Genomic DNA, 26,270 nt, shown 5'->3' with positions numbered 1-26,270 from the left:
CAGTAGTCTAAATCACAGGTTATTTAATCATCCTTAAGTGACCCAACATTTTTATTGTTTTCAGTTCTCTGACATCGATATTATAAATAACATCATAATGACCATTTTTGTACATGAATCATTGTGCACAACTCTGAATATTTAATTAGGGAAAACCCCTAGAGATAAACATACTAACTGGAATGAACATTTTAAAGTTATAACAGGTTTATAGGGCACCTGGATGGTTCAGTAGCTAAGCATCTGCCTTTGGCTGAGGTCAAGATCTCAGGGTCCTGGGACTGAGCCCCGCATCCGGCTCCCTACTCAGCGGGAAGCCTGCTTCTCCCTCTCCCACTCTCCCTGCTTACGTTTCCTCTCTTGTTCTGCCTCTGTCAAATAAATAAATAAATAAATATCTTAAAAAAAAAAGATAAAGTTCTAACAGGTTTAATGTTTATAGAGGAAATAAATACAGGATAATAATATGCTTATATGGTATAATAGGTATATTGCCTTGTGGTAAAACTATGATAGATAATAAACCCCCCAAATATGAAATATATAACACTATACTACATAGTATAACTCTAACCTTGCATCATCATCACTGAATAGTGCCATTTTGGGAAATTAAGGTATCCAGTTTTTTATTTTACTTATGGGGGTGTATAACTTTTTCCTTATTACTGTTTTTATAATTTTTTGTTCTTTGATTATCTGTGTTGTTTCTGTTAGTCAGTTTTCTAAGTGTTGGACTTTTTTGTTTAATTATAAGCTCCTCATGGGAAGATCGACATCCCTTCAATTATGAAATGAGAAACTGCTAACCCTCAGTTAGCCCTTACTAAGGGTTGGGCCTGATTCCAGAGCTTCCTGCAGTTAACAAGCCCATCTTCTCAGAAGTCACGAGCTGCTCACAGGTCTGGCAGTTGGGAGGGGGTTTGGGGTTCACATCTCGATGCTCTGGACCCAAGCTGTCTGCTCACAGGGCACACTTGTAGGGCCTGTTCATCCCTTGTGGGGACTGCTGGGACATCTAGCAATAGTGTCTGCTGGAAAGTCATTAAGGCCCTCTCTGATCAGCTGCCTTTGGAGGGCTGAGAGTCAGGGAGGCTTCTGGAGCTTCTCTGATACTAGGCTTCAGGAACCTATTAGATTCCCATTCATTTGAGGGATTAGCTGTGCGTGGAGCCCACCTGAGAAAATCCCAGATCTCCCAGTCAAACCATTTCCTTTCTGCTTCAGAATGACTCCTGTTCTCTGGAGTGCATATCCTGCAAGGTTCATTTGGCTGAAACAGACTGCTTGAGGGCATTTCTGGAAGGGTTGGAAGGACAGAGGGAGCTGTAGGATAGGTGTGCCCAACCCCACAAGAGAATGTGCCTCCATAAGGCAGCACCAACAGCTCCTGATGCTGAGGCCACATGCTGGAATGGGGGCAGTGAATGTCTTCCTGGGCCTGGACCCTTGCCCCATCCAGAGGGAAGGAGAGGGGACTGGGGCTTGGATGAATTCTCAGAAACTTTATTCAGGTGAACTAAGAGTCAAATGCTTTGCTTCTCCAGTTCATTTTATAAATCAAGCAATTTTTTCAGCTTGCTCTTACATATATTTTGGGGTTTCTTTTTTAAAATTTAAATTTAATTAATTAACACATAATGTATTATTAGCTTCAGAGGTAGAGTTCAGGGATTCATCAGTCTTATAGAACGTCCAGTGCTCATCCCATCGTGTGCTCCCCTTTGTGGCTTCACCAGTTAACCCCTTCCCTTCAACAACCCTCAGTTTGTTTCCTATGCCCAAGAGTCTCGTATGGTTTGTCTCCCTCTGTGATTTCATCTTCTTTTATTCTTGCCGGGTTTGTTTCTTTTAGTAACCAGAATTGTGCTGTGTGTATCTTTGATGTGCGTGTTCTTAGCCTAGCACACTCCTTTTATCCATGATATAGTCCATAGAATTGGTGTCACTATTTGGATTGCTTCATTCTGCAGTTATAATTATGTCCACTTTTGTGCACAAACTTTAGCACAGGGGCTGCAATTTGAGGGGAAGGGTGTCAGTTTCAGTCCTCAATCTGTGGTGAAGGCATGTTGATTCGGCATTGAGCAGGCTGTGCATGTGACTTGGGGAGGAGGGAGGCTGGACTCTAGATTTCAGACTCACAGGCTGATGGCATCATTGTGATGGGAACATGGCTGGTTTTGCTCCTGGTCTTGAATTCCTTTAACTTTTGTTCTTCTGGGAAACTCTATCTCTCCTTCTATTCTAAATGAAAGCCTTGCTGGATAGATTGTTCTTGGTTGCAGATATTTTCCTTTTAGCACTTTGAGTATGTCATGCTGCTCCCTTCTGGACTGTAAAGTTTCTGCTGAAAAATCTACTTATAGTCTTATGGGGTTTCCCATGTATGTACCTGTTTTCCTTTCTCTTGCTGCTTTAAAAATTCTCTTTACCACTGCTTTTGGCCATTCTTATTTACTTTGTATCTTGGTGCAGACCTCTTTGGATTGGTTTTGTTGGGGGCTCTCTGTGCCTCCTGTATCTGGATTTCTCTTTCCTTCCCCAGATTCAGGAAGTTTTCAGCTATTCTTTCTTTCTTCTTTTTTTTTTTTTTTTTTTAAGATTTTATTTATTTGTCAGAGAGAGGGAGAGAGAGCAAGCACAGGCAGACAGAATGGCAGGCAGAGGCAGAGGGAGAAGCAGGCTCCCTGCCGAGCAAGGAGCCCGATGTGGGACTCGATCCCAGGACGCTGGGATCATGACCTGAGCCGAAGGCATCTGCTTAACCAACTGAGCCACCCAGGCGTCCCACAGCTATTATTTCTTCAAATAAACCTTTGCCACCTTTCCTTGCTCTTCTCATTCTGGGATCCCTATGATGCAACTGTTATGCTTGACTGTGTTGCTATGTTCCCTGGCACTCTTCTCATTCTGTGTATCCCCTGCCCTCTTATCTGCTCACCTTGATCACTTTCCGTGACACTGTCCTCCAGGTTCCTGATCCATCCTTCTACTTCCTCTTGTTTGTTACTTATTCCAGGTGGTCTGTTTTCATTTTCATTAAGTGAGTTCATTTTCTCTAATTGGTTCTTTTTAAGGTCTTCTATCCCTTTATGAAGGGTGTCAGGGAAGTCCTACACTCCTTTCTCAATTCTAGTGAGTACCTTTATGAGCATTGCTTTAAACTCGTTACCAGATGTATTACTCCTCTCCATTTCATTTAGATTCCTTGCTATGATTTTGTTTTGCTCATTCATTTGGGACATAGTCCTCTGTTGTCTATATCTGTTTCTATTTCTCTGTTTTAGGAGAGCCAGCGATGTCTCCCACACTTGGAAATAGTGGTTTTGTGAGGAAGAGGCCCTTTAGTGCCCCACAGGGCAACATCTCCTTTTCACCAGAAAATGGTGCTTCAGGGGTATCTCCTATGTGTGTTGCTACAGGGGTGTCCTGCCATTGTGGTGTAGCTCCATTTGCCTTCACTCTAGACTGTGATGGCTCTCTGCCTGTTGTGGGTAGACTCTGGTGCCCGTGGTGTTAGTGGGCTGGTTGGGGGCTGCCTTGGGCTTGAATTGAGTCAGAGTAGGTGTTTGCCAGAGATGCAGTAGCACCAAACTGTGGCACTTCCCCTGTGTGGTCCCTGAGAAGAGTTTGCTGCTGGGTGGGGCCTGCAGTCAGACCAGCTGCCTGCCCCCAGCCCACTGCTGAGACCGCAGTCAGACTGGTGTGTGTGGTAGTCCTCCCCTTTCCTGGGGGCAGGAATCAATTTGGAGTGATGCTGGCCCTCATCTGGGCTGCTTGTACACCACCCGCTGGTGGCACTGCTTTGATGGAACCTTGCCAAAAGTGATTAGAGGGGCTAGATCTGCGTCGTGGTGGCCTTTTGTCTATGCTTGGCTATGGAGAGTCCATGCTGCCAGGCTTTGGGTTGCTTTCTGGGTTATTTATGTGGATGTAGGTACTCTCTAGGTGGCCACATTGCAAGAGGTAAGCCCAGGGTTCTCTTACTCTGCCATCTTCCCAGCAGGATCTGCTCTTTCTTACATATATTTTTAAGAAGTTTGTTGCGATATGCTTCCCTGTGTGCTCCAGGCCCTGGGGCATCTGGAGGTTATTTTCTCTCTCAGTTCCTCTCGCATGGCCCAAAGCCCTCCCAACAGGCTGTCTGGTGCAGGTCATTTCTCCACCAGGAAAATATGCCGGGGCTTCCTTCTGAGCTCTCCCCTAGGGCCCAGCACCTTCCTGGAGTGACAGGCTCCTTTCTGTGGCTTCCCCAGGGAGCTCTCTCTCAGGTCTGCCAGCCACCATCTCCAGACAGGTGTGTTTGTTGGAGCAGGAGCCTGCTGCCCTGCTCACGGAGGGTTCCTGGGAATCCCGGCTGACCCAGACCTAGACCACCCTCAGGCGGGCGGGAGCTCCACAGTAACGTGCAGTGACGTGTCCTTGGTTACCTCTGGCAAACCAACCCACTTGCATGTCTTCACAGGGACTTCTATCTACATGGGTCAAGGGGGTGCTGAAGGGGCTGTGGGATACGCTTGTGGGCAGGTATGAGCCCTTGAAATGGGCAGGAGGGCTGTGAGGAGGCCATAGTCTTGCAGGGAAGGTGGCTGAGGCAGATTATTCAAGAAGTTCACCCCAAACCACCACAAACCCTGGTGTTCCCTAGAGCAGCCCTGACATTTTGGGAGCAGAAGTGTCACCTGGATCTCACTCTGCTCAAAGGTCCCCAGCATAGACTCTGAAAAGGTCCCCAGCATAAACTCTGAAGAGACTGAAGCCGGTGTCCTTTCCTGATTTCCTCTGCTGGACACTCACATCCGGAGAGCTGTCTTTCATGGAAGGAAATCATCCTGGCCTGGGCCCAGAAACAGGAGGGGACTGCATGGGGACCCCAGGAAGACCTTAGCGTGACTGGCCAGTGCAGGACCGGCTGGGTGGCTGCAGGAGGGCTGGCGTTTTTATGTATTGCTTTGTTGGCCTCCATCCCCAAATTCAAGGCAGCTCACAGTAGCAAGCAGACAGCGGGTGGCTGAGAGCAGGGCACTGTGGGGACAGTTCCAGGGATGTGTTCACCTTGGGGCCCAAGCAATGTCTGTGGGCTGTGTTGACCTGGGTGGACACTGTCTCTCTGTTGCAGGGACATCATATGGGTGAGATGCTGACCAGTGAGGCTGGCAAGCCAAGGTTGAGGGGGTGCCACAAGGGTGTGGAGTGGCTTTCCATGCCATCCTCAGTAATCCGCTTTGGCCCAGCTGGGAAAATGGGCTGTAATATGGACGCACCTTGTGGGATCGACTGGGAATCCCTGATCACAGGGTCCTCGAGGCACCCCTGGACCAGCCTCGTGCTTTTCCTCAACAGCACCCTGCTCGGCACAGTGCTGCTGCCCCCCACCCCCCGCATGGTGCCGTCGGAGACGGGTCAGAACCCACCCAGCCTGCCTGTGTCTGGGGCATAACTGTCCTGCTAACTGAACTTTTGCAGGTCAGACATTTAACAAACGTCCCCCTTCCTGTGGCCCTGACCTCCCCTCCACCCCTGGCTGCCTCTGTCTTGACTTCACGATTCCTGACATCGGCCTGGCAATCTGACCTGAACTTCAGCTACTGAGTCTGGAGGGTAATTCTCACTGACACACCCTCCCCTCACAGCCCCTCACAGCCCCACATACCCAAATGCCCCAAATAGGATTCTGGGGTTTAACTTCCATAAGCATACATTTTGACGTTGCTTACGGGAGCCTGTTGTGTATCTAGCTTGACAGCAAGTGGAGGTCAGGGAGGGTGGTTGCCTCAGGGTCCCAGGTTCGAGCTATGTATGGTCTGTTGAGCTGGAGACCCCATGGCGCCCAGAATTGCTCTCTGGGTTTGACTCAGATTCACTCTGGATGCTCTTTCTTTGTTTCGGCCTGAATCTAGTTGCGCAGATTTCGATGTGTAGCTCTCTTTCTTTGTGGTTTCTTACATCACCGAAAGCACGTTCAGAATCAGCGTGGCTTGGGGTTGTACAAACCCACGTGATCCCCAGAGTCTCTCCTCCATGTCTCTTATGATGTGAGTGGGTTTGTGATGCTGTCTTGTCAACAGAGGAGATCGGAGGGAAAGCCTGTTTCCCGCCTGGCCCTCGGACACCCTCCTTGGGGCTGCTGGTTCCGTCAGCCAGACTACTATTTGAGAAAGCCTCGCATTCATTTTATTCTGAAAGCGTCAGAGTAAACGGCGTGAACGCGGCGACCTCTGGCCCATAGCGTGCTTCACTGTCATGTGGGCATCCGGGGACTCTCCTGTGATCCTGGTGTTGCCTTTCAGCAAACTGTCCCACCACAGGTGTGGCTCCCCGGCTCCTGGCCTTGATAGCCTGTGCCACCTTCCCCTCCTGTGTGGACCAAGCTCACAGATGCTCCACGACACAGCCTCTTTCCCAGCCATCAGTTCGCTTCTGAAACACAGCCTCTGCCTCGTCATTCCCCAGCTCCAAAGCCTTGGGAAGCTCCCAGTCTTCAGAAGAAAGCCTGTTTCATCTGCTAGGGGCGTCTGGAGCCTGTCTGCCTGACTGCACCTCTGGCTTCCTTCCTGGACACAGCGGAGCGGGGCCCCTTGGCAAGCGGCTTTAGCCACATCGCCCTATTGTTAAGTTGTTCCCTTTATAAATTCCACATATCCCCTGTAATCTCATTTAATGCTGTCTTTTCCTCAAAACCCTCTTTGCCTTGCTGAACTCTTGTCTTGCAGAGCCATGAGCAGTCACATGGCCAGATGGACAGGCGGACAGTGGACATGGGGGTTAGGACACAGTGCAGACCAGATACATGTATCGATCTACGGTCCGTGGTCTCATTCTCAGGGAAGTGTGACATGTGATCAAAAGCACAATCTGTGCATCTCCAGGAATTTGAGCAGTTCATGCATTTTCTTACTCCACAGAGGCCCCTTGTGCGTGCTGGTAGCTCCCAGTCTTCTTTCTTCCTTAGTTCTCGCTCTCAGCGCAGAGCTGCGCCTGGGCTGTGTCATCAACGCCGCCCAGGGGAAGGCCTGGAGCGCAGGTCCCCATCTCAAAGCTCCAGAGGTTGTCTGACAAGGAGGGAGAGAAGAGAAGCGTGTGTGAAGCCAGACAAAATCCTACCCAGACAGCGGGAGGGGGGCAGGCGGGAGCACACCCACGGGGACGCGTCCTATCTCAGCGCGCGTGTGTCTGTGTGCCTGCGTGTTTCACACACGAAAACTGGGATGAAGTGTACAGAGATCATGACCCACACCTCCAGCTTCCATAGAGCTATAATAGAGAAGGGTTTTCTCACTGCAGGTTGGCAGACCTGGGAGACCATAATCTACTCATGCTGCGTGAAACTCTGCGGAATTACGAGTGACCTTGAAATGAGGCTTTAGTGGAGTGTGTTTTCAAATCAGAAAGGAATTGTAGTTATTTACGTCGTGATTTGGAAAACAACATTTGCGTATTCTAGATTCATAATTATAATTATTGAAACTATAAAATCTCGTGTTTCGGAGGTGTCGGGTTTATAGACTGCTGTCTTTGACTTGATCACCTACAACCTTCCACCCAGGAGAGGGTATGCATAAGCCGGAATCTTACACAGAGCTGGCATCTTACGTGACCCCACTGTTTCGTTTCCTTTCCCTGTTGTTCCTTCAGTTCTGGGTGTTGAACAGAAGCAGCTTTAGCAAAGGTCCTGTGCTAGCTGAGGGGTCGGTGTTCAGGCTACGACCTCTGACCTTCCGCTCAGGGCTCGCTCTAGGGCATCTGGAGAAGGTGGGACTGTTTTTCGTTTTGAGGAGCGAATCTGCAGACCGCCTCTGCCCGCTCTACTTCCCTAGGAAACCTTTAGTGACCATGAAGGAAGTGAGCGTCTTTCTTTCCAAAGAACACTTTTCTGTATAAAAGATGCCCTAAATCCTTTGTAAGGTCCACAGGCCGAGGGGTGCCTCTTTACGTGCTTGTCCGTTGAGACACAAACCACCCACGGCCTCTGCGGAGTCTCGGCCCCTGTTTCCCAGGAATAAAGAAGCAGGTTTGTAAAAGAGCAGCGGACCTGCATTGGGGGTGGGGGACGCCTGCCGGGGGCCGGGGGTTGGGGGCAGCCGTCTCATGGGGGATCAGGCTCCGCATTAATGCAGAACCAAGGGGCAGGTGCTCCTGTGGCTCTTGCCTGGAGGCCGGCAGACTGGGGCCCGGAAAAGAGGAAATGTCAGCGATGCTGGGGTTGGTGGCTGGGGACCGTCCCAGCTGCCACCGAGGGAGCTGTACCTGCCGCCGCTGGTCCACTGCGCTGGGCTGTGCCCAGCACGTGGGAGACCCTGTTCTGGGGGAGTCCCTGGGCGTGCGCACAAATGCTCGTGCGATACCTCGACTTGTATCGGGAGGGAGGGACGGGGAGCCCGGGCCAGTGACTGTTCTGCCTGTTACCTGAAAACCTGAAAAAAGGCCCCTTAAAAGCTGCATTTTTGGTAAGAAAGGAGCAGGCCCGCCGTGGAGAGGGTCTCCTTCAGCGTGGCGGGTGCACAAGCCCACACCGCTGTCTTCCTTGAGCGTCGGGACCGTGGTCCTCCCTGGACTCCCGGGGACACCCTCCCCCCCAACCCGGCGCTGTGCCGAGGCTGCCCTCCTCCCCGGTGGGCCTCCAACCTGGCTCTGAGAGTCTGCATTCCACGGCCTGCCCTGCTCCTCCAGAGGGGAGCGCGGGCTGCGCACAGACGGTGTTGACGCAGATCTTACGGGCCGAGGCGCACGGGGTCGGGGCACTCGCAGACACACATGAGCGTGCACATATGTGTCAGCCCTGCCCCTGCTTCTCGGCTAGGGTGGGTGCCGGAGCTGCTGGATGCTGGGTGGCCACTTCCACTGCCCTGGGTGCCCTGAGGAGGGCAACCTGGCCGGCAGCCTCAGCGCCCCGGGAGAGGTGGCGGCTTCCAGGGCCTTGAAGGCGCCACGGGGCTCCCGCTCGCCTTCCTCCGCGCAGCTGGCTGGGCCTACAGGGAGAGCTCGGGGCACGGGGACGGCCTCCGCTGGGCGCGGTGAGTCTGCCCTCCGCGTGGGAGCCGAGGGCCCGGGACCTGCAGACCAGTCAGTCTGGAGCCTCTGGACAGGAGCTCAGGTTTTCCTGAAGTGCTGCACCAGTGACTGTGGACGCCGCCGCACACTACAGCAGGTCAGCACCAGTGTGCTGACCCCGCGCTGCTCCTAGGAGACGCTCGCTCTCCCGGCCTCCTCCCCTTTCCCAGGCAAGACAGACCCGCCCACGCCCGCGGGGCCTCGGCGCAGGCCAGCAAGAAAGAGGCACGTCGGGCTGAGCACGAGCCGTGGCCCCGCGTGAGCCCGGGTCGGGCTTTCAGTGGTCACGGGGATCTGGGGACAGTGACTCATCTGAGGTGGAGGCCCCAGCTCAGGGACCTCTGCACACAGCCCCTGTTTGTCCAGGCTTTGCCTCAGGAAGAAGACCTCATGGCCTCAGGTTGGGGGGCGCCAGGAGCATAAATGGGGTCGGACTGCTGAGTGCAGCAGCTGGGGCAGCTGGACGGGGTATGGGCAGATGGTCCGTCTGTCCGGTGCTGCAAGGCCGGCCGGGCATGGGGGCGGACTCCCTCTCCTCGCCGGCCGCCTGCCGTCTCTGCAGCTGCTCAGCACTCAGACCAGCTCCCGAATCCGCAGACATCAGGGGACCTGGAAACCGGGGCTGCTGCTTGCCACGGTTGGACAGAAGCGCTCAACACGTTTTTATATTTTGTTTGAATAACCTCCGTTTAAGCAGAAATGGACTTTAAAATTATTTTCATTAAAAGATTATTTCATTAAAAGGAAAATAGCTTTCTGCTCCAGATAAAATGCCTGGTGTCGTACTTGCCCTGATGACCAGGTCCTACAAGCTGGGCCGCAGGTTACCCAATCTTCTCACGCCTGCGGGGGGAGGAGGCCTGACGTGGTCTCAGGGGGAGTCTCATTAGGCTCGGGTGCCCTTGCGGGGTGACACGCCACTCGCTGCCGTTGTGAACTGACAGCCTTCTCTGCACTTTTCCTGGTGGACCAGCAGGTAGGGGTGGCCCTGGGCCAGGTGGGGACGAGCAGGGGCACCCAGCAGGGGCAGGCTCTGCTGCACGTCCCTGTGTCTGGCAGATGAGAATGCTGTCCTACTGAGGACTGGGCAGGGGAGGCCAGAGCTGGGGGTTATGCAGGGGGACGCTCCAGCCCCCAGCTCAGGCCTTTGCCCCCTGCCCAGAACTGGCACCATTAGAAACCCACCTTCATTCCTTCCAGGGTGGAGTGGATGGAGCCAAGTTCTGGGCCACTGTGTCCCGTTTCAGAGACCGCTTCGTCTCCCTGTTCTCTCTGAAAACAGGTCCCCCTACTTGGCCAAACAGCATTATGAGGAAAACTGCCTACACACTGACGTTTAACAGGGATCAGACTGAAGTCCTAGCCGGTGCCCACGGGACCCCAGCTCCACGGAGGGGACAGGCAGAGACCAGCTCTGTGGAGTCACCCCTGAGTCACCCGCCAGGGCTCTCCCGCTGGGGCTCCCACATCTGTCCGCGCAGGCTCTCCTGGCCTGCGGCTGCCCACATCTGTCCATCTGCAATGGGGCACCCGTCTAGATGACCGAGGTCTCCGTCTGCAGGAAGGATGGGGCACGGGAGCCGCGGTGGAACTGCAGGGCGTTCTCTGAGTCGTTCCTCGAGACAGACGCGCGGCGGAGCCCGTGGTCCAGGCCGCAGGGCCATCCGGGGCACAGGCTGCGCCACTTCCTTTTCAGCTCGCTCTGTACCTGGGTGAGGACGAGGCGACGAGGAAGCGGGGGTCAGGCGGACGTGGGAGCTGACACACGCCCTGCTCTGGGGGAGCCGCAGTACGGAAGATGCGGCCGGCCAGGCGGCCAGCACCATGACGGGCAGCAGCAGGCAAGGGTGCTCGGAGCCAGGTGGGGTCAGGACTCGGGGACCCCCCAGAGCAGCGGAAGGGGAGCAGGCTCCCGGAGGGCATTTGAGCTGAGGGAGGGAGAGGCGCAGGGCTGGAAGCCTGGGGGCTGGGGCCACATGAGGCCTGGCAGGGGAAGGCACACGGGAACAAGCAGACCAGGGCTCTGCTCTGGGGGCCTCACGCACGTGCATCCTCACTGGCTGTGGGCAGGGAGCTCGGGGAGCAGGGCTCCCACCCCTGGGCCCGCCCCTCCCCATCCCGATATCCGGGTTCAAGGAGTAAGGCCTGGGCCACACCAAGGGCAGGATTGCTCTCCGCCTGCCGGCCGGGGAGCTTTCTCAGGAGCTTTCTCCCTGTGGGAGGGCAGGCTTGGTGAATGGGGCTGCCAGGACAGAAGACCTGAGCTCTCCTGCAGGTCGCGGGGCCACGTCAGGGAACCCACCCACGTCCCCCGAGCTGTGACGAGCACTTACTTCGCTGTTGAGAAAGCAGTACAGAACAGCCACCACCAGGCCCTGCGAACGAGAAAGGACTGTCAGAGCCGCGCCCCTACGCGGAGGAGGAACCGCCCCTTCCCACACGCACCTGAAACGACCCCATGCACAGCTCGAACAGAATCTGATACTTGGAGGAGATGCCGATAGGAAACACAGCAAACACCATGTAGTGGGCTCCGAACAGCGGGATGAGCAGCAGCGTGGACTTGGCGAGCCTCCTGCGGGACAGACAGACGCTGAGCGCGGGGCCGGCCCCTGGGCTCCGGGAGTGGCGGGGGTGGGGGGGCTCGCTGGCCCAGGGCCAGGGCCTCACCCTCGGAGCCCTGCTGCTCACAGACCGAGGAAAACCAGCCTCCCCCGCCCAGCCGCGGGCAGAACGTGCCGGCCCGGTGACAAACAGGACCTCCTAACGCTGCAAGGCTCCTCCGAGACCTCCTGCCGGGCCCCCACAAGGACGTGCGTCTGAGGGCAGCCTCCCCGCTCGGGTCGTCAAGTCTGACTCTGTGTTCACAGGAGCAGACTCAGCAGGGGGGCAGCCCCCCGAGCACCGTGTGGCAGCGGGACGGGCGCCCCGGGGTCTGGGTGCCCCCGGCTCCGTGGGCTTGGTTGACCTGGACCCGATGTAGCTGTTCTGTCCGTCGGGGAGTCACTGCCCCCTGATGGACACGCAGCTTCCTGCTCGCTGGGCTCTACGCCTGGAAGAAAGACCGCCGAGCTCACGGCCCCTTTCCTTTAGCTGCTCTCCCCAAGCCCCGGCAAACCGTCTCCTTTCTCTACTGGGGGTCCCGTTCGAAGGCCGGTTGCTGGCCCCACCTTCGCGGGGCTGGCTCTCGGGTTCCTAGAGGTGCTGCCTCTGCTGTCTGGATCCCACTGGAGAGCCACTGCTCTGAGCTGGGGCCTCTCCTTGCTGCGTGTGAGAGTCATCCGTGGAACCTTCTAGAGTCCTCAGTCCAGCCTGCCTCCTCACAGCGACTAAACCAGGTCCCCGCAGCGGGGCCCGCGCTGGCCGCTCTAAAGTGTCCTGGCTCGTCCTGGCCTGTGGCCAGATCTCGTCCTTGTAGCTCCAGCATGGACAGGAGCACTGGGGTCCCGGGGGCTCGTCAGGGGCACTGGGGTCCCAGGGGCTCGTCAGGGAGGATCCTGCCCCAGGCCAAGTCAGGCCACCCGGTGGAGTGTGTGCATATCAAGGCCCCTAAATGAACATCTGGTAGCCTCTGCAGGGACCCGGCGGCCTGATCCCGAAGGAACCCAGTGAGAAGGCTCCACTCCGCCCCTGCCCCGCCTCCTCCTCTTCCTCGGCCTTAACCCAATGCTTAGAAAACGTCACGAACTTCTTAACATATTTTTAAGGCACTGACCTCGAACCTAGCACTCAGAGCCTGGGATGTACGTTCTAGAAATGTGTCCATTTCTCCTGATTTCCCCACAAGCGAACCATATCCTGCGGTGTTTACAAGTGGGCCGTCCATGCAAACCCCAGAAGCCCGGTCGCTGTGCAGCAGGACGTGGTCCAGCCCCGTCGGCAAGGACAGCCCATCAGTGGGCGTCACACCGCTGTCCCCTTGCAGATCCAAACATCTAACCTCACAAGGTTGCTGCATTTCATCCTGTTTCAGCGCTAGCCTGGTGAGCCCAAGGTGGTTGTGTAGGGAGCTGTGCCCTTCAGTTCAGTGTGAGGCACAGAGTCTGCCTGACTTCCCTTAGGTACATGTGGAATCACTATCATGCTCATTTCTGGAGACAGATTTCTAGCAAGGCTGGACCTCTGGGACCCTGTTCGGGGACGTTTGTTACTGTTATAAAGATAGTTCCAGAGAAAAGACATCAAGATACAACCAGAGGGCAACATTGCAGACTCTGTTTCTTTTGTCATCCTGGGAAAAGAACAGATTATATTTTCCTACTTAATTTTGTTTCTAAAATAAAAACATGTATCTCTAAGACATACTGAATGGACACTCCCAGAGACCCCAAAGAAAAGGTCAGCACAGAAGCTAAACAAGACCAGCTGAAAATCAAAACTGAGTTCGAAGAGCAACGGAGAGCCGTCCTGTCCCTGCCGTGGGTGCGGGCGGGCTCAGGGGCCAGGACAGGTGCTGCCTGCAAGGGACGACATGGCTCTGTCCTTTGTGGTCTGATGTGGAATCTCGTCTGTAGGTCTGGCCTTCTGTGTAGCTTCCTTGAGTCGACAGAGCAGAGAAAGGGATGCCTCAGGTTGTGTGTAGCCTAGGGCATGGTCAGAAGGGTCTGTGCACAGATTTCCCCACAACACTTACTGGTGCCGGCACTAAATGTCTTTCCAGTACTAACTGTATTTACCCTCCTTAGAGATGATCATCATTTCCACTTTATAGATGAGGACACTGAGGCCCAGAGCAGTGAGGTCACATCCCCCCGGCCTGCAGCTGGTGTGTCAGCCCAGCACAGGGCCCCTGGCCACCAATGATGCTGCCTGTCCCACTGCCAGGCCCACCCCTGGCTGTAGTCAGGTCACCGGCCCAGGGTCACACAGCTCCAGGCGGCTGTGATTCCAGCTGTCTATCTGAGTCTGGGGCCCCCACTGGCTGGACCAACCACCCCATGCTGAGCTAGTTCTACTTGATAATAAGTTGTGGGCATTTCCTTTGTAAGTTCTGGACAGAAATTTATAGAATCTTCACGTTCTTTTATCGAGTCTCCAGGTCCTCATTAATTAGCCGGATGATTGTGGCATTACTTGACCTTTGATCTCTTTCCCACTGAACGGACATGATGAAATCCATCATGTAATCATTTGGCCAATAAACCACGAATTATTATCCAGGACGAGGCCTGGCCTTCGATGCCGGCAGGAACCATGTGGTCTGATGGGGAACAAAGAGTCAAGCATGAAATACAGAGAATGTGTGACCGAGGAGCAAAAGTCAGATTACGAAACAGGAAAGCGGGCAGAGGGCTTCCGTGAACCCTAGAGGGTGTCCGTGCTGAAACAGGGGAGGGGCTCGACCGGAGCCACCGTCACCGGCCTGGGAGAAGACACCGCCGCCCCAGCCATAAGCACGGTCCCGCACCCACAGGGGTGAACGCGGGCCTTCGCTGCGTGCACAGAGGCACGTCCTCCCCGACTCTGGGTTTCCAGGCCACGGGAGGCTGTGAGGGCAGCTGGGCTCTGGGACCCACACACAGACTCACTTGTACTGTGATGGGTCAGTGCCGCCGACATCTGGGGACGTCAGCTTCTGTAGTAAAATCCGTATGATACTAACAAAAAGGACAAAGTTGACCTGCACAAAGAGAGACCACGTGTGTGTGTGAGCTCCCGGTGGGGAGGTGGGTGTGGCCAGGTTGTCTGCAGCCCAGCCCGGAACAGGCGCTCTGCCCTGCCCAGCTGGTGGCGGGGGTGCCCTCAGAACCCCAGCGGACTGGGTCTCCCGGCAGCATCTCAGGACCCTGGCTGCAGGGGCGTCAGTCCTGAGAGCTGAGAGCGGAGGGGACACGGTGACTCCTCCAGTCGGGGCAGGGCTGGCCCCGCCTCCCTGCAGGGTTCCTCCCCGCCCCTCTGGAGAGCTTGCCTCTCTCTCCCCACTCCCTCCCCCTTCACTGAGCCTTCCTCCCGGAGGGGGACAGAGTCCAGGGCAGACCTTAGGAGCTGGGCCACTGCGTCTCTCAGGGAGCCACGTGGGACGAGGCTATTCGTATGTAAAACAGCGACGTGGGCTCCCTTTCTGCCCAAGCTCGCAGCCCAATGGATAGCTCACGTTTCCATACAGAGATGACTTACTATAATCGATATCAGAATCGGTGTCCGTATAACCCACCAGGGGACACCGTGGTCATTGGTATCCCAGCAACTAGAGAAAAGAGAGAAGGAAAACCATGTCACCTTCGATTCATGCACAAAGCAAGGGCAGGAGGGTCCACGCACTGCCTGTGGACGCGCCCCTTATGCAGGGCTGGCCACACCGGGCTGGCGCTCCAGCCACGCGGGCCTCTGGGCCTGGTGCGTTCGGAGACCCCTCTGTGGGACGGCGCATGTGGGACCGGGACGGGCGGGTGGCCGCTGTGAGAGCAGAGCTGCTCCTCGCTTAGGGACCTGGCTGCAATCCGCCCCTGGCCAGTGACCTCACTCCTCCTGACGCGGACGTCTGCTTACAGAGACGTGAAGCCAGAGCAGAACTCCCGGAGCAGGACAATGGGACACCAAGCCGCACGGAAGGCCCCTAACTAGGGAGCGGGGGTCTCATGCTCACTCCGGCCGGCGTCCGACAAAGGGGAGTTTTTCTACTGAAAATTAATTTCTTCTCCCCTCCTGAATGGTTTGTGTTTGGGTCTTGAATGAAGGTTTAAAATGTCTTCGGAGGAACTGAGGCAGGCACAGCTAGGAATGTCTGTCCAGCGATGTTCTCACTCCGGTTTCCAGGGTCAGGGCTGTCTCCAGTAGCAAGCTGGGGGTGGGTTGCAACGCCTCCATCTTTCCCTGTTATCCCCACCCCCAGTGGGGCTCTGCAGCCCCTCCCAGCAGGGGCAGAGGTCAGCCCTCGCCTCAGAATCCTAGTGGGTTTTGGCAATAAGATGGGGAGCGCTTGGAACCTGCAGGACAGAAGGGAGCCTGCCAGCTGGTGCTGCCCCCGCCCCGCCAGCCCTCGGCCAACCCAGCAGGGGCCCAGTGTGGGAGCAAGCCGGGTAGCGGCCAGAAGAAGGCCACGGGAGTCTGTCCAAGCTGCCCGGGCATAGGAACACACCCTAGAAACTGCAATTATGTAAGCCACTGAGTTTTAGGGTGGTTTGTTACCACTCGTAGAGCACTGGTAGACCCGGAGAGCCCTTCACGAGGTGCAACATTCATGGTGGGAGCCTGGGGCCTGATTCTGGGGCCCTGATCCTGGTGCCTGTGTCTGGGGCCCTGACCCTGTACATTGGGTTGGTTAAAAACAGAAAACAGAAGAACTTCAGACCCTGCTCTGTTGCGTTTTAGAGAACTATCTCAGAGAGCTGCACTCCTGCTGGCCATTTTAACCTCGTCTTCAGCTGTCACCTTTCCACACCTGGCCCCTGGCAGACGGTACGTGCCTTCTGCTCGGCTCCCGTCTGTGAACACGGCTTCCGCTCCCGGAGGTGCTGCTCCCGCCTCCGCCCGGTTCATCGCAATCCCAGCTCCGCGGCAGGACCTGGTTCAATGCCTCCCTCACATGGACCTTCTCCACGTACCGTCGCCCCAGCGAACCGTCACGAGGTCTGAGGGCTTCCCGTGGGCGGGCTGCTCAGACACTGCCGGTGGAGCTCTTCGCTCAGTGGCAGCCACAAGCACAGACCCTCCTTCCACCCAGAGAGCGAGCTTCTTTCTAGTTTCCAAAGACTTAACGATGCCGGCAACTTGGCCGGGACTGGTCCACCCCATTTTACGGGCAGAGGCGGGACAGAGCACTCACCCTGTGTCTTCTAAGGAGAGCCTGGCTGCCGTCCATGCAGCTGTGCAGACGGTGGGGATGCCTGCCATAAACCAAAGTCACCTGGTTATCCACAAGCCCACACGAGCTAACAGGGACTGCCCCAAGGGACAGAAGTGTGCACCCTCATCCACCAGGGGCAGCAGGAACCGGGGCTTTCTGATGGACGGGTCAAGTGGAAATGCTTCATAATCGCTCCGACGCTTATGCTCATTACAAAGCAGTGATGATACACGTGGGTTCGCAAGCTGAAGCCCCACCACCGGCAAAGCTTCGCCGTGCACCCTAAGTGCTGCTGCGGAGTATGGGAACCATGACGGCAGGGGGGCCCCTCGCCGCGCGCCCAGGGGGACCACTGCTTGCGCCCCTTCCAATTCTGGCCAATGAAGGTCCTGCTAACTGGTGGGTTGCCGGGACCTCCTGTGAGAAGGGCTCCCTGCCCTCCTCCTCCACGGCACTACTTTCTGACTTTCCAGCACAGGAAGTTTATAGCAGTTTTAAACTAGGTTCCTGGTTCCTAGAAATCTGAGGGTGCTGCCTCCAGGAAACTAGTCGTGCCAGGAAGGCTCTTCCTAATCTAACCAGAAGGGCATCCTACGGCGCAGCAAAGGGTTTTTCTGAGCTGAAAGGTCTGCATTTCTAGGTGAGAGCAGTGGAAATCAGGCACCTGGAGCGTTGGCAGGTGGCTGCTGGGGCATCGGGCATGCACAGGGGAAACAGTCCTTACCCCATCCAATCAGGAGGTAGGACACAAAACGCCGGCTGGGGGAGAATATGGCCACCAGGAGGGTGTGCAGGTACAGTCCCTCCACCAGCAGCCAGTAGAAGTTCGCCGTGATGCAGTACTGGAAGAACACCAGGCTCAGCTTGCAGCCGACCTGGAATGTCAGAGACAGAGGCAGAGAGACAGACCCCGTCGGAGTCAGGGACAGAGGCGGAGAGACAGACCCCGTCGGACACAACAGTCCACGGCGGGCGGAGGAGCTCTAGGACGGAAGGCACGCGCGCGTCGGGAAGGACCCGAGGGGCCCGAACAGTGGCGTCGGGCGCTGTGCTCACCGAGGCCCTCGGCAGCCCCAGCCCTGGGGCAGAACTCCCTGGAGGATAAACACGGCTGCTCGGACAGCCGTGGGCTGTGGCGTCGCAGCGGTTAGTCTCGCCGCCTGTCCTCCCCCCGCCGCCGCACGTCCGTGTCCTCGTCCTCTGCCCGCCCCCTCGCCCTCCTCCGGTGGTCCTCGACACCCGCTCAGCAAGAGGCAGAACAACAAAGGGCAGGATGAGAGAGTCCCTCGAGCACGCTATGTTCCCGGCATCTTGAGAGTTTTCCTGGGAGGAACCAGACCCCGCAGACCTTCTTAGAGTCCCACAGCGGTTTCAGCCTCTTGAGAAAACATGAAATTGAGGATTTTAATCAGCGAGTTTGTGTACGTGTGCTGAAGAACGGGACTTCATTTCTCTCCTGCAGCTTTGCTGCCCCCCGACACCACGACATGCGTGTACGTACAAACTGCATACGTGTACAGGCAGACACTCCCTTGCGGAGAGAGGCCACTTTACGTATGTGGGTGTCTCTTCACGTGGACACGTGAGCGTGTCTGCGGCCACATTTCCACACGAGGAGGAGTCCTGTCCGTCTGCACAGCGTGCACCTTGTACGTGGTGTCTGTACTGATACCAGACCCCACAGACACACGTGGGCACGCTGCACACACGTGTGTATGCACATGTGTTTTTATACGTGCGTGCGTGGATATACCGGCGCGCATGTGTGGGGGCGCTGGTGCTGACGGGAAAGTCACGGCAGCCCTTCCATGCCGGCGCCCGGGGCTGCCAGGAGCTTCCGCCAGGCGACCTGTGGCACCTGCCCCCACCTCCCGCGCTCACCGCGCTCCCACGCCGACCTCATCCCGGGTCTCTCTGTCTGCAGTCGGGTGAGCCCCACTGTCTGCGGGGCTGCAGCTACCAGTTCCTGCTTCCTGAGGCTGAGTGCCTGAGGCCCGAGGGGCTGGGAGTGGGGCTGGCACGTAGGTCCCCCCCGAACGTTGTGCCCCCGCACCCTAAGTGGAGAGACGCACTCACGACGCACTGTGGGATCAGGAAAACCAGCCGCGGTGAGCCTGGGACTCACTGAGGGCCACTCACCGGGACGCGGGCGTGTGCTCGGGGTGCGAGGGGAGGTGCTCGGAGCCCACCGACCCTGGGACGCCAGGGAAGCCGCGGCAGACACAGCCCACAGCGGCTCCGACTCTCGGGAAAGCCGCACAGTCACCGGCATCACAGCTGTAGAGCACAGAGCCCTTCGAGGCAGCCTGCATGGCGGCGCCCGTCGGACAGAGCCAGAACAGGCGCAGAGACTCGTGTTGCGGGGAGTCGTGGTGCCCATCATTGGCGCGGTGGTTCCACATGTGACATGTGCTGGGCCACGGCCGCCACCATGGACACCCCACCTGACCCCTCCCGGGGGCTCAGGCTCACGGGGAGCACCTCGGAAAGCCCGAAGCTAGGTTTCTCAGAGTCCCCATCGACTCCACATGTCGTCCGTTCTGGTCTCAGTGAGAATCAGCTGCTGGGGTTGCAGCCCGCCCGGGGCAGCCAGGAGGAGACACACTGAGCCCAGGGCTCAGCGCTGTGTCCAGGGTACGTGGGGAGAATGGTCCCGTGGAGGGGAAGCCTCCTCTTGGAAGGAAATAGACTCTGCCTAGTGCTCGGCTCCTCCAAATACCTTGAGAAACAGACCCTTCGGCCTACTTGGGGGAGATGCCCCCTGCTTGTGAGAATAACGTTGGTTTGGTACCCAGCTGAGAACCAAAATGTCCAAAAAATGCAACTGCAAGAAAAGAGGTTTCTCTGGTCCTCATGCTGAGGTCTGCCTGTCTCTCTTTCTCCAAACCTTGCCCTCTCTGGGAACAAGGGGGGAGACCCAGTCCCTCCTTTCCTCCTGCCTCTGTGGGTGCACATCTTGGTGACATCCTGATGGAGGGGTGCAGCGTCTGGGGACCCCTCTGGGAACTGGGCAGTGGGACTCTGCACCTGACCCCTGCTTCTCACACCTCAGTCCTTAGCCCTGAATCCTTGGACAACTTCAGTGCCAGGATGTGTGGGACACGTGCTGTCTGCATGCTGACCGCAGCCCCAGCCCGCTCAGGAGCCCTGCGTCCTGCTGCACAAATGGGCCGGCGGCTCTTCTGAATCATAGGGCCTCCCCAGCAGCATCCAGCCTGGCACTGGAAGGCTGTCGAGAAGTGGGGAGGTGAAGCCCCAACCCCAGGTGGGAGGGGGGTCAGTGACCTTCAGCGTAGGGGCTGGTGGTGCCGGGTGGCCGTGGCAGGGCCCTTGGGCTGCTGTCACTCCCCCACCCCTCGGGGAGGAGCCCGCCGGGTCTCGTCTGCATGGCTGGGAGCACAGGCCTGGGTTGGATGGTGGGGTCTGTGGCCCACTAGACTCACCAGCCCCTTAATAAGAAGCTCAGGAAGGGGGGCTCCTTTGAGCAGAGATTTGAGCTCCCTAGAGAAAGGAAAGGAGGCTTCTCAACAAAAGAAGAACCCGAGTGGCACTGGGGCTCACCCCTGTCGCCCACGTCAGAAACCTCATTGTGGGGCAAGAACCCCAGGAGCTCTGACTCCCACGTGGGGCTGGGGGTCTGCTGGGTGAAGGGTCTTGTGTTACTTTTATTACGACAAACTCTGCTGATTGACTCAGTCCAAGTATGTCATGAACAGATTGTCCCCAGAAATCTATTTACTGCCAGGCCTGCGAAACGCTGGTGTTCTACGGTGTTCTAGAAGGCTTTCCTGTCTGAAAACTGAATTAACTCAAGTCTGTTCCATCCCGGGCAACAGCCCAGCAGACGGATCCAGCTGCCCAGAGCCCGAGGGGGCAGTGGCCAGCGTCCCGGCTCCTCGTGCAGAGAGGGCTGTCCGGGAAGCTGTGATCACACCGACTGCCGGTTGGCCCGGGTGCCTGCCAGAGGTCCCGAGGCAGCCCTAGGAAGGACATGCACAGACCCCCGTGTCAGAGGGGCGCGGTCAGCGCGCAGCCCAGCCCAGCACCGCAGGCCACACTCAGCACCAGCGTGGCCTGGGCGGGAGCCTGGCACAGGAGTGTGCAGCCGTAGAAGTAACTAGCGTGTTCCTCCTCATGGCAGACAGCTGGGCCCAGCGTGGTCACAGACAGGCCACGGGGCTCCTGGTGGGGGCTGCAGGGGCTCGGGCCCCCCTTGGGAACTCTCCCCCGGCAGTCCACGGCTGCTTCTCTTTCTCGCATCTGGGAGATGGGGGGCGAAGACACTGGCTCTGTGCCTCTCTACCACACCGGGGTTTCCAGCCCAGAGCTGCCGCCGCAGCTCCCGTGGGGGTGGTGCCCTCGTGTTTTCCCGGCTCTGCTCGGGGGTGAGCGCTCGCGGCCCACGACCTCCCAGCCCAGGAAGGTGCCTGGGACACATCCCAGTCTCACCTGCCAACCTGGACCTGCTCTGAGCCCCAGCCCCTCGGGCAGCCCCTATGCTGCTCAGCCTGACCCTTGCCCTTAGCCCCGAGCACGAGCTGTGAGACGGCATCCCAGTGTCAGGTGGCAGGGACCAAGGGCCCGGGTGGCGAGGACGGAAGTCTGTGGGGCTGCGGTTCGCACTGGCCACCGTCCCCGCAGTGCGAGGACCCTGCTCCCAGGGGCAGCCTTACCCAGGAGGACGGCTGGTCGGGGCAGTGCCCTGTGCCCGAGCTGGAGTACAGCACACCGTCCTTGACCAACACGGAGACGGCTCGGAGGATGAAGGAGACAAACAGGTTCAGGTGGATGTAGTTCCGGGTGCAGTGCAGCTTCCTGCGGTGAAGACGGCAGGGGTGAGGGGTGAGGGGAGGGAAGGGGTGAGGTGGGGTGGGGGAGGGGGAGGCAGGGGTGAGGGGAGGAAGTGTGAGGTGGGGTGGGGTGGAGGGAGCCATGAACACTTTAATAATCAGATGTAATCTTAAGGCTTCTTGTGTTTTTATGGACGTTACTGTCCCTTACTGAATGTGTCGGATGTTCTCAGTTCTGCATTACGGGAACTATTTCTGTAGGTAAAACTTGGTCCTTTATTTCCATCTCCTGAGGCTGGGGCCCTGGAGCAGGACTTCAGAGCAAGAGTGGAAGCACACAGGGCCGCGGCGGCCTGTGTCCACTCCACAGATGTGAAGGGAACATCTTTGCAGCAAATTTCCTGCAAGACCCGTGTCGAATGCCCTGCCTGTGAACTTCACCTCATGTGATATCTGCTTCTCTAAAAAGTGCTCAGAACATTGGTTTGTAACGCCCCTGTTCCACTTCCACTCTGCTCTGCAGAAAACCCGACTGGTCTTTGTTTTGACTTTGACTTTTGATTCAGAGCCGTCAGGACACGACGCCCAAAGCGTAGGAGCATTTCTCCCCGCTTGCGGGATGGCAGGGGCAGGCTCACGCCTTCTGTATTTTCAAAGGATTTGTGCAACGGCTAGGTGTTCAGTAGCAGCAGCTGAACTGAATTCTTATCCAAAGTCGGCATCGTGTCTTTACATAAGAAATGCGGACTAGGTAAACAGAAATGTGAATATTAGCACCGTGTTTTGGTGTTCCACATGGGATTCTCCAAGGAGTTTTCCGGGTGTAACGGAGAGAGAGCCGGCTTGGAGACAGTGAATCTCTTTCCTCCTCGGATGGGCCCACCTGGCTTAAACCTACAATTCCTGGTCTCAGCAGAATGGCTCATTCCCGATACTTACCGGAAGAGGCACAGAATGAGGCTCCCGGTGGTAAGGGACATCAGAGAGACACTGTAGCCCAGCGTGTAAACGGCTTTCACCAGAACGTAGAACGTGATCTGCGAAGAGGCACGGAGAGATGCTGGTGGTCAGCCTGGGCCGGAGTGATGCTGCCCGGCCCAGGGCACGCCAGACAGCACCAGCCCACCTCCACTCTGGGCCCAAACGCTTTATTCACCTCTTTAAATGCCCGCCTATTTCCTTAAAATTCATTCTGAGTGACTCTTTGTGGAGCAGGGAGAGGGGTGATCTGAGGGTCCCCCACTTTGCCGTCTGATCACACATTACAAATCTGAGAGAAACTGCCGATGTCAAGAATATGGGTTGTTCATTACGGGGGACTCTTTAAAAATAAGCTGAAATTGTTCTAAAAAATATTTTTTAAAATAAGCTGATACCAGACAGGGGTTGGGGGGGTGCTTCCCATGAGAGAGTCCCAGAAACCACAGGGGGCTGGTTTTGCAAGTATGTCCTGACCTACCCAGGTTTATGCTGCACTGGCCCAGGAGTGTGGACCCAGTGGATGTTCCACACTGGCCCTGATTTCTCCATAGCCCTGTTCACACCAGCTTAGTATAAACCCTACTGAGGGGATGGTGCCCGCTAGGGAGGCACCGAGCTGATCCCCTGCCCTGGGGTCAGCGAGCAAACCCAGGTCCAGGCCGAGGCAGGAGGGACAGGCCTGCTCCTGCAGCTTCGTGGGGCACCTGTGGGCCAGTCTCCTGCAGGCTGGTCCACACCCCGTCCAGCCCCAGTGTTGTTCTTTACAACAAGGTGATGCCCTTGGAGGAGAGTTTCTGTCTCCTTATTACCCTTATTATTGAAGACTCAATATGGGTAAAGACGTATTTCAGAAGTAAATTGCAAAGTTTGGAAAAAATGAGTTTCTCGTTAATATTTAACGAGAAAATGAAATTGGTATAGCCTCTCAAAGACCCAGATGGGGAACCCGCCTGCAGGAGGGCGCGTCCTTCTTCTCTTCCTCCAGGAAAGCAGAGGCGGGAGGAGGGCCTTTCCCATCACTGCCACGGGCAGACGTTCCGTCCAGCTCTCCGCTCCAGCCGCCCGCCGCCACCCACACCTGCGCGCGGCTCACCCCAGCTCCTCCAGATGCTCCGGCTGCTGCCCCGGGAACCAGCCGCCCCTGCGGGCCGCACCGGGGCTCGGCAATGTGCCTACGATTCTTTACTTTCTTGAAATCTCAGCTGTGCCTTTTCAAGCAACACGGTTACACGCCATCTAGCATTTTCGAGTGATTTGTGCTGGGAATTGTTTTACCTCCAATTTCGTACAGAAGATTTTTATTTCTTGCTGAACACAGTTGGCATTGCCATTAGTTTAATTCACCCTGCTCGGCACATGTACCGGGCATTTCCTGGGAACCAGCGAGCGAGGTGCCTTGGGAACAGGGAGAGTGAGAGAAGGCTCCCACCCACGAGGAGTTGCAGGCACATTTTCACTCCTGGACGACTACCCCAGGACACAGCACGTGAACTGGAAATTGAGAGAGGTATGAATTAAGACGTTTTTTCTGTGTCCATGTAAAAAAAAAAAAAAGAATATCCACATTTTAATCTGTATTACTTTGCTTAAAGTGGTTTAGATTTCACATTTCTCATGTGCTCAGTCATTTAGAAGGTTTGGTCTGGTTATTTGCAAATTGCCTTTGTTAAGGGCTTCTCGCCCGAGCACACTCTGGGACAAGCTCGAGGCCTCAGAGGTGCGCAGCTCCGGGGAAGTCTCACCAGAACAGAACGCAGGACAGCCCCAGGGCTGAGCAACCCAGAGCCAAGGCTAACGGCCGCAGGGTGACGCGCTGTGTGAACAGGCGGGACGCTTCTCCCAGCCAACTTCTAAGAGAACGGGCGGATCACAAGGACACGGTCTGGGGCTCTGCTCGAGGACAGGGACGAACAACTTCTGGGGTTTCTGTGTACAGCCGACCCGTGTCGCTGCCGGTGGGGACAGAACTGAAGAGTAAGAATTCATGTTTAGAACATAGGCCCTAGAACTGTGCGGAAATGTCCATCTTTGATGCAACTTTAAATCGATTTTCATTAGGGGGCGCCTGGGTGGCTCAGGGGGTGAAGTCTCTGCCTTCGGCTCAGGTCACAATCCCGGGGTCCTGGGATCGAGCCCTGCATCAGGCTCCCCGATCAGGGGAGAGTCTGCTTCCCCCTCTGTCCCTGCCTGCCGCTCTGCCTACTTGTGCTCTCTCTCTAGCTCTCTAATAAATAAATGAAATCTTTAAAAAATAAATTCATGGATGCCTGCGTGGCTCAGTTGGTGGAGCGACTGCCTTCGGCTCAGGTCACGATGCCGGACTTCCAGGATCGAGTCCCGCATCGGGCTCCCAGCCCCACGAGGAGTCGGCTTCTCCCGCTGACCTTCTCCTCACTCATGCTCTCTCTCAAATAAATAGATAAATTCATTTTCATTAGAAGTGGCTTCTAGAACTGCACGGAGGGTCTACACGGGGCGTCTGGGTCGAGGCTCCAGGGTCTTCCCAGCCTCGGATTCCCAGTCCAGCTTCCTGCCTTGGTTCCCCCACCTGCGGAGACGTGTGCTCTGGTCCACGTGGGGTCACGCTGCTGTGCTGTGTACTGGTGGTTCTCCCGGTGTGACCCCAGAGCGGCAGTGACATCATCCCTCAGGAACGTGTCCAAAAGCAAACGCCCAGAGGCCATCAACCCCTGCCTGCCCCAAACCAGACCCTGCGGTGATTCCGATGTGGTTCCTTTCCGAACCTCGGGTCTACACCAGAGGCAGGGTTAAAATGGACACGTGACCCTTTTGGCGCTTGCTTAAAACCCTCTGCAGGGCCCCTCTGTTGGTGGGCAGAGCCGTGGGCCACACCGAGGTGGCCGGAGACCCCTCCTCGTGCTTGAGGCCTCTCTAACCAGACGGCGGCCTCCACCTGCGCCCTCACTGCTGCCTGGAGGCCGCCGGCGCTGCGTCTCCGCGGTCCCGCCCTTCCCCTGCCCAGCACGCAGCACTCTACTCAGGGGCCCCTCCTCAAGGAGCTGCCCTCCCAGCCTCTGTCCTGCCCTGGCCAGGTCACACGGCGGTGGCTGGAGCCCCGTGAGCGCAGGCACCCGTCCTGCCCGCTTCGCCCACCCCCGGCGGGCTGCTGGGAACCAGAGATCGCGGAAGTTAACGGTCTCAGCTCTCCCCCCAATGTCGTCAGATCTTCAGACCGAGGTGAACCCGGAGGTTAGGGTGACGACCTCTGCCCGGCAGGAAGGAGAGCTGCGGCTCACGGGCAGTGCGTACGGGGCACGTGGGTGCTCAGCGGGTTGGGGTCACATCCACGTGCCGGATGGATCTGGGTTTGCAGCCCTGGGCTGCGTCACGGCTCTGTCCTTGGCCCATACGACGGGAAAGGCAGCAGCGACCCCACTCCCTTTTTGGTAAGGACTCTCGCTTCAGCTCCTCCCAGAAGCTGACGGCACAGGGCCCTGCCCTCCGGGGCTTCCCCAAGGCTTCTCATAGGAGCGTCGGGGGCAACGTCAGGGCGCGGAGAAGTCACTGAATACAGCAGGCTGCTGGGTGGGGAGGACCCAGCGTGGGGACCCCAGGGCAGAGGACGAGGCCGGCTTCTCCTTGCCTGGCGGACACAGACTTCCTCCAGAACAAGGTTCTGTCCCTCAGGGGCTCTTACC

The 26,270-nt window shown here is 56.8% G+C and overlaps 1 protein-coding gene across 1 annotated transcript in view; it reads right to left on the bottom strand.

Moving 5' to 3' along the window:
• Window positions 1-9,747: 9,747 nt before the first annotated feature.
• Window positions 9,748-26,270, bottom strand: part of VIPR2 (vasoactive intestinal peptide receptor 2) — a 53,932-nt gene continuing 37,409 nt past the window's right edge. Inside the window, exons 5-13 of the mRNA XM_059395987.1 lie at window positions 22,570-22,667; window positions 21,514-21,655; window positions 17,565-17,715; window positions 16,820-16,880; window positions 15,172-15,241; window positions 14,583-14,674; window positions 11,500-11,629; window positions 11,388-11,429; window positions 9,748-10,762 (exon numbers count right to left, since the gene is read on the bottom strand). Of these exons, the coding sequence (XP_059251970.1) occupies window positions 10,589-10,762; window positions 11,388-11,429; window positions 11,500-11,629; window positions 14,583-14,674; window positions 15,172-15,241; window positions 16,820-16,880; window positions 17,565-17,715; window positions 21,514-21,655; window positions 22,570-22,667 (960 nt within the window). The 3' untranslated portion in view covers window positions 9,748-10,588. The remainder of the gene's footprint in view (window positions 10,763-11,387; window positions 11,430-11,499; window positions 11,630-14,582; window positions 14,675-15,171; window positions 15,242-16,819; window positions 16,881-17,564; window positions 17,716-21,513; window positions 21,656-22,569; window positions 22,668-26,270) is intronic.

This window comes from Mustela nigripes, chromosome 4, assembly GCF_022355385.1.
Source record: "Mustela nigripes isolate SB6536 chromosome 4, MUSNIG.SB6536, whole genome shotgun sequence".
Taxonomy (NCBI): Eukaryota; Metazoa; Chordata; class Mammalia; order Carnivora; family Mustelidae; genus Mustela; species Mustela nigripes.
This window is presented reverse-complemented; position numbering and strand designations above follow the sequence as displayed.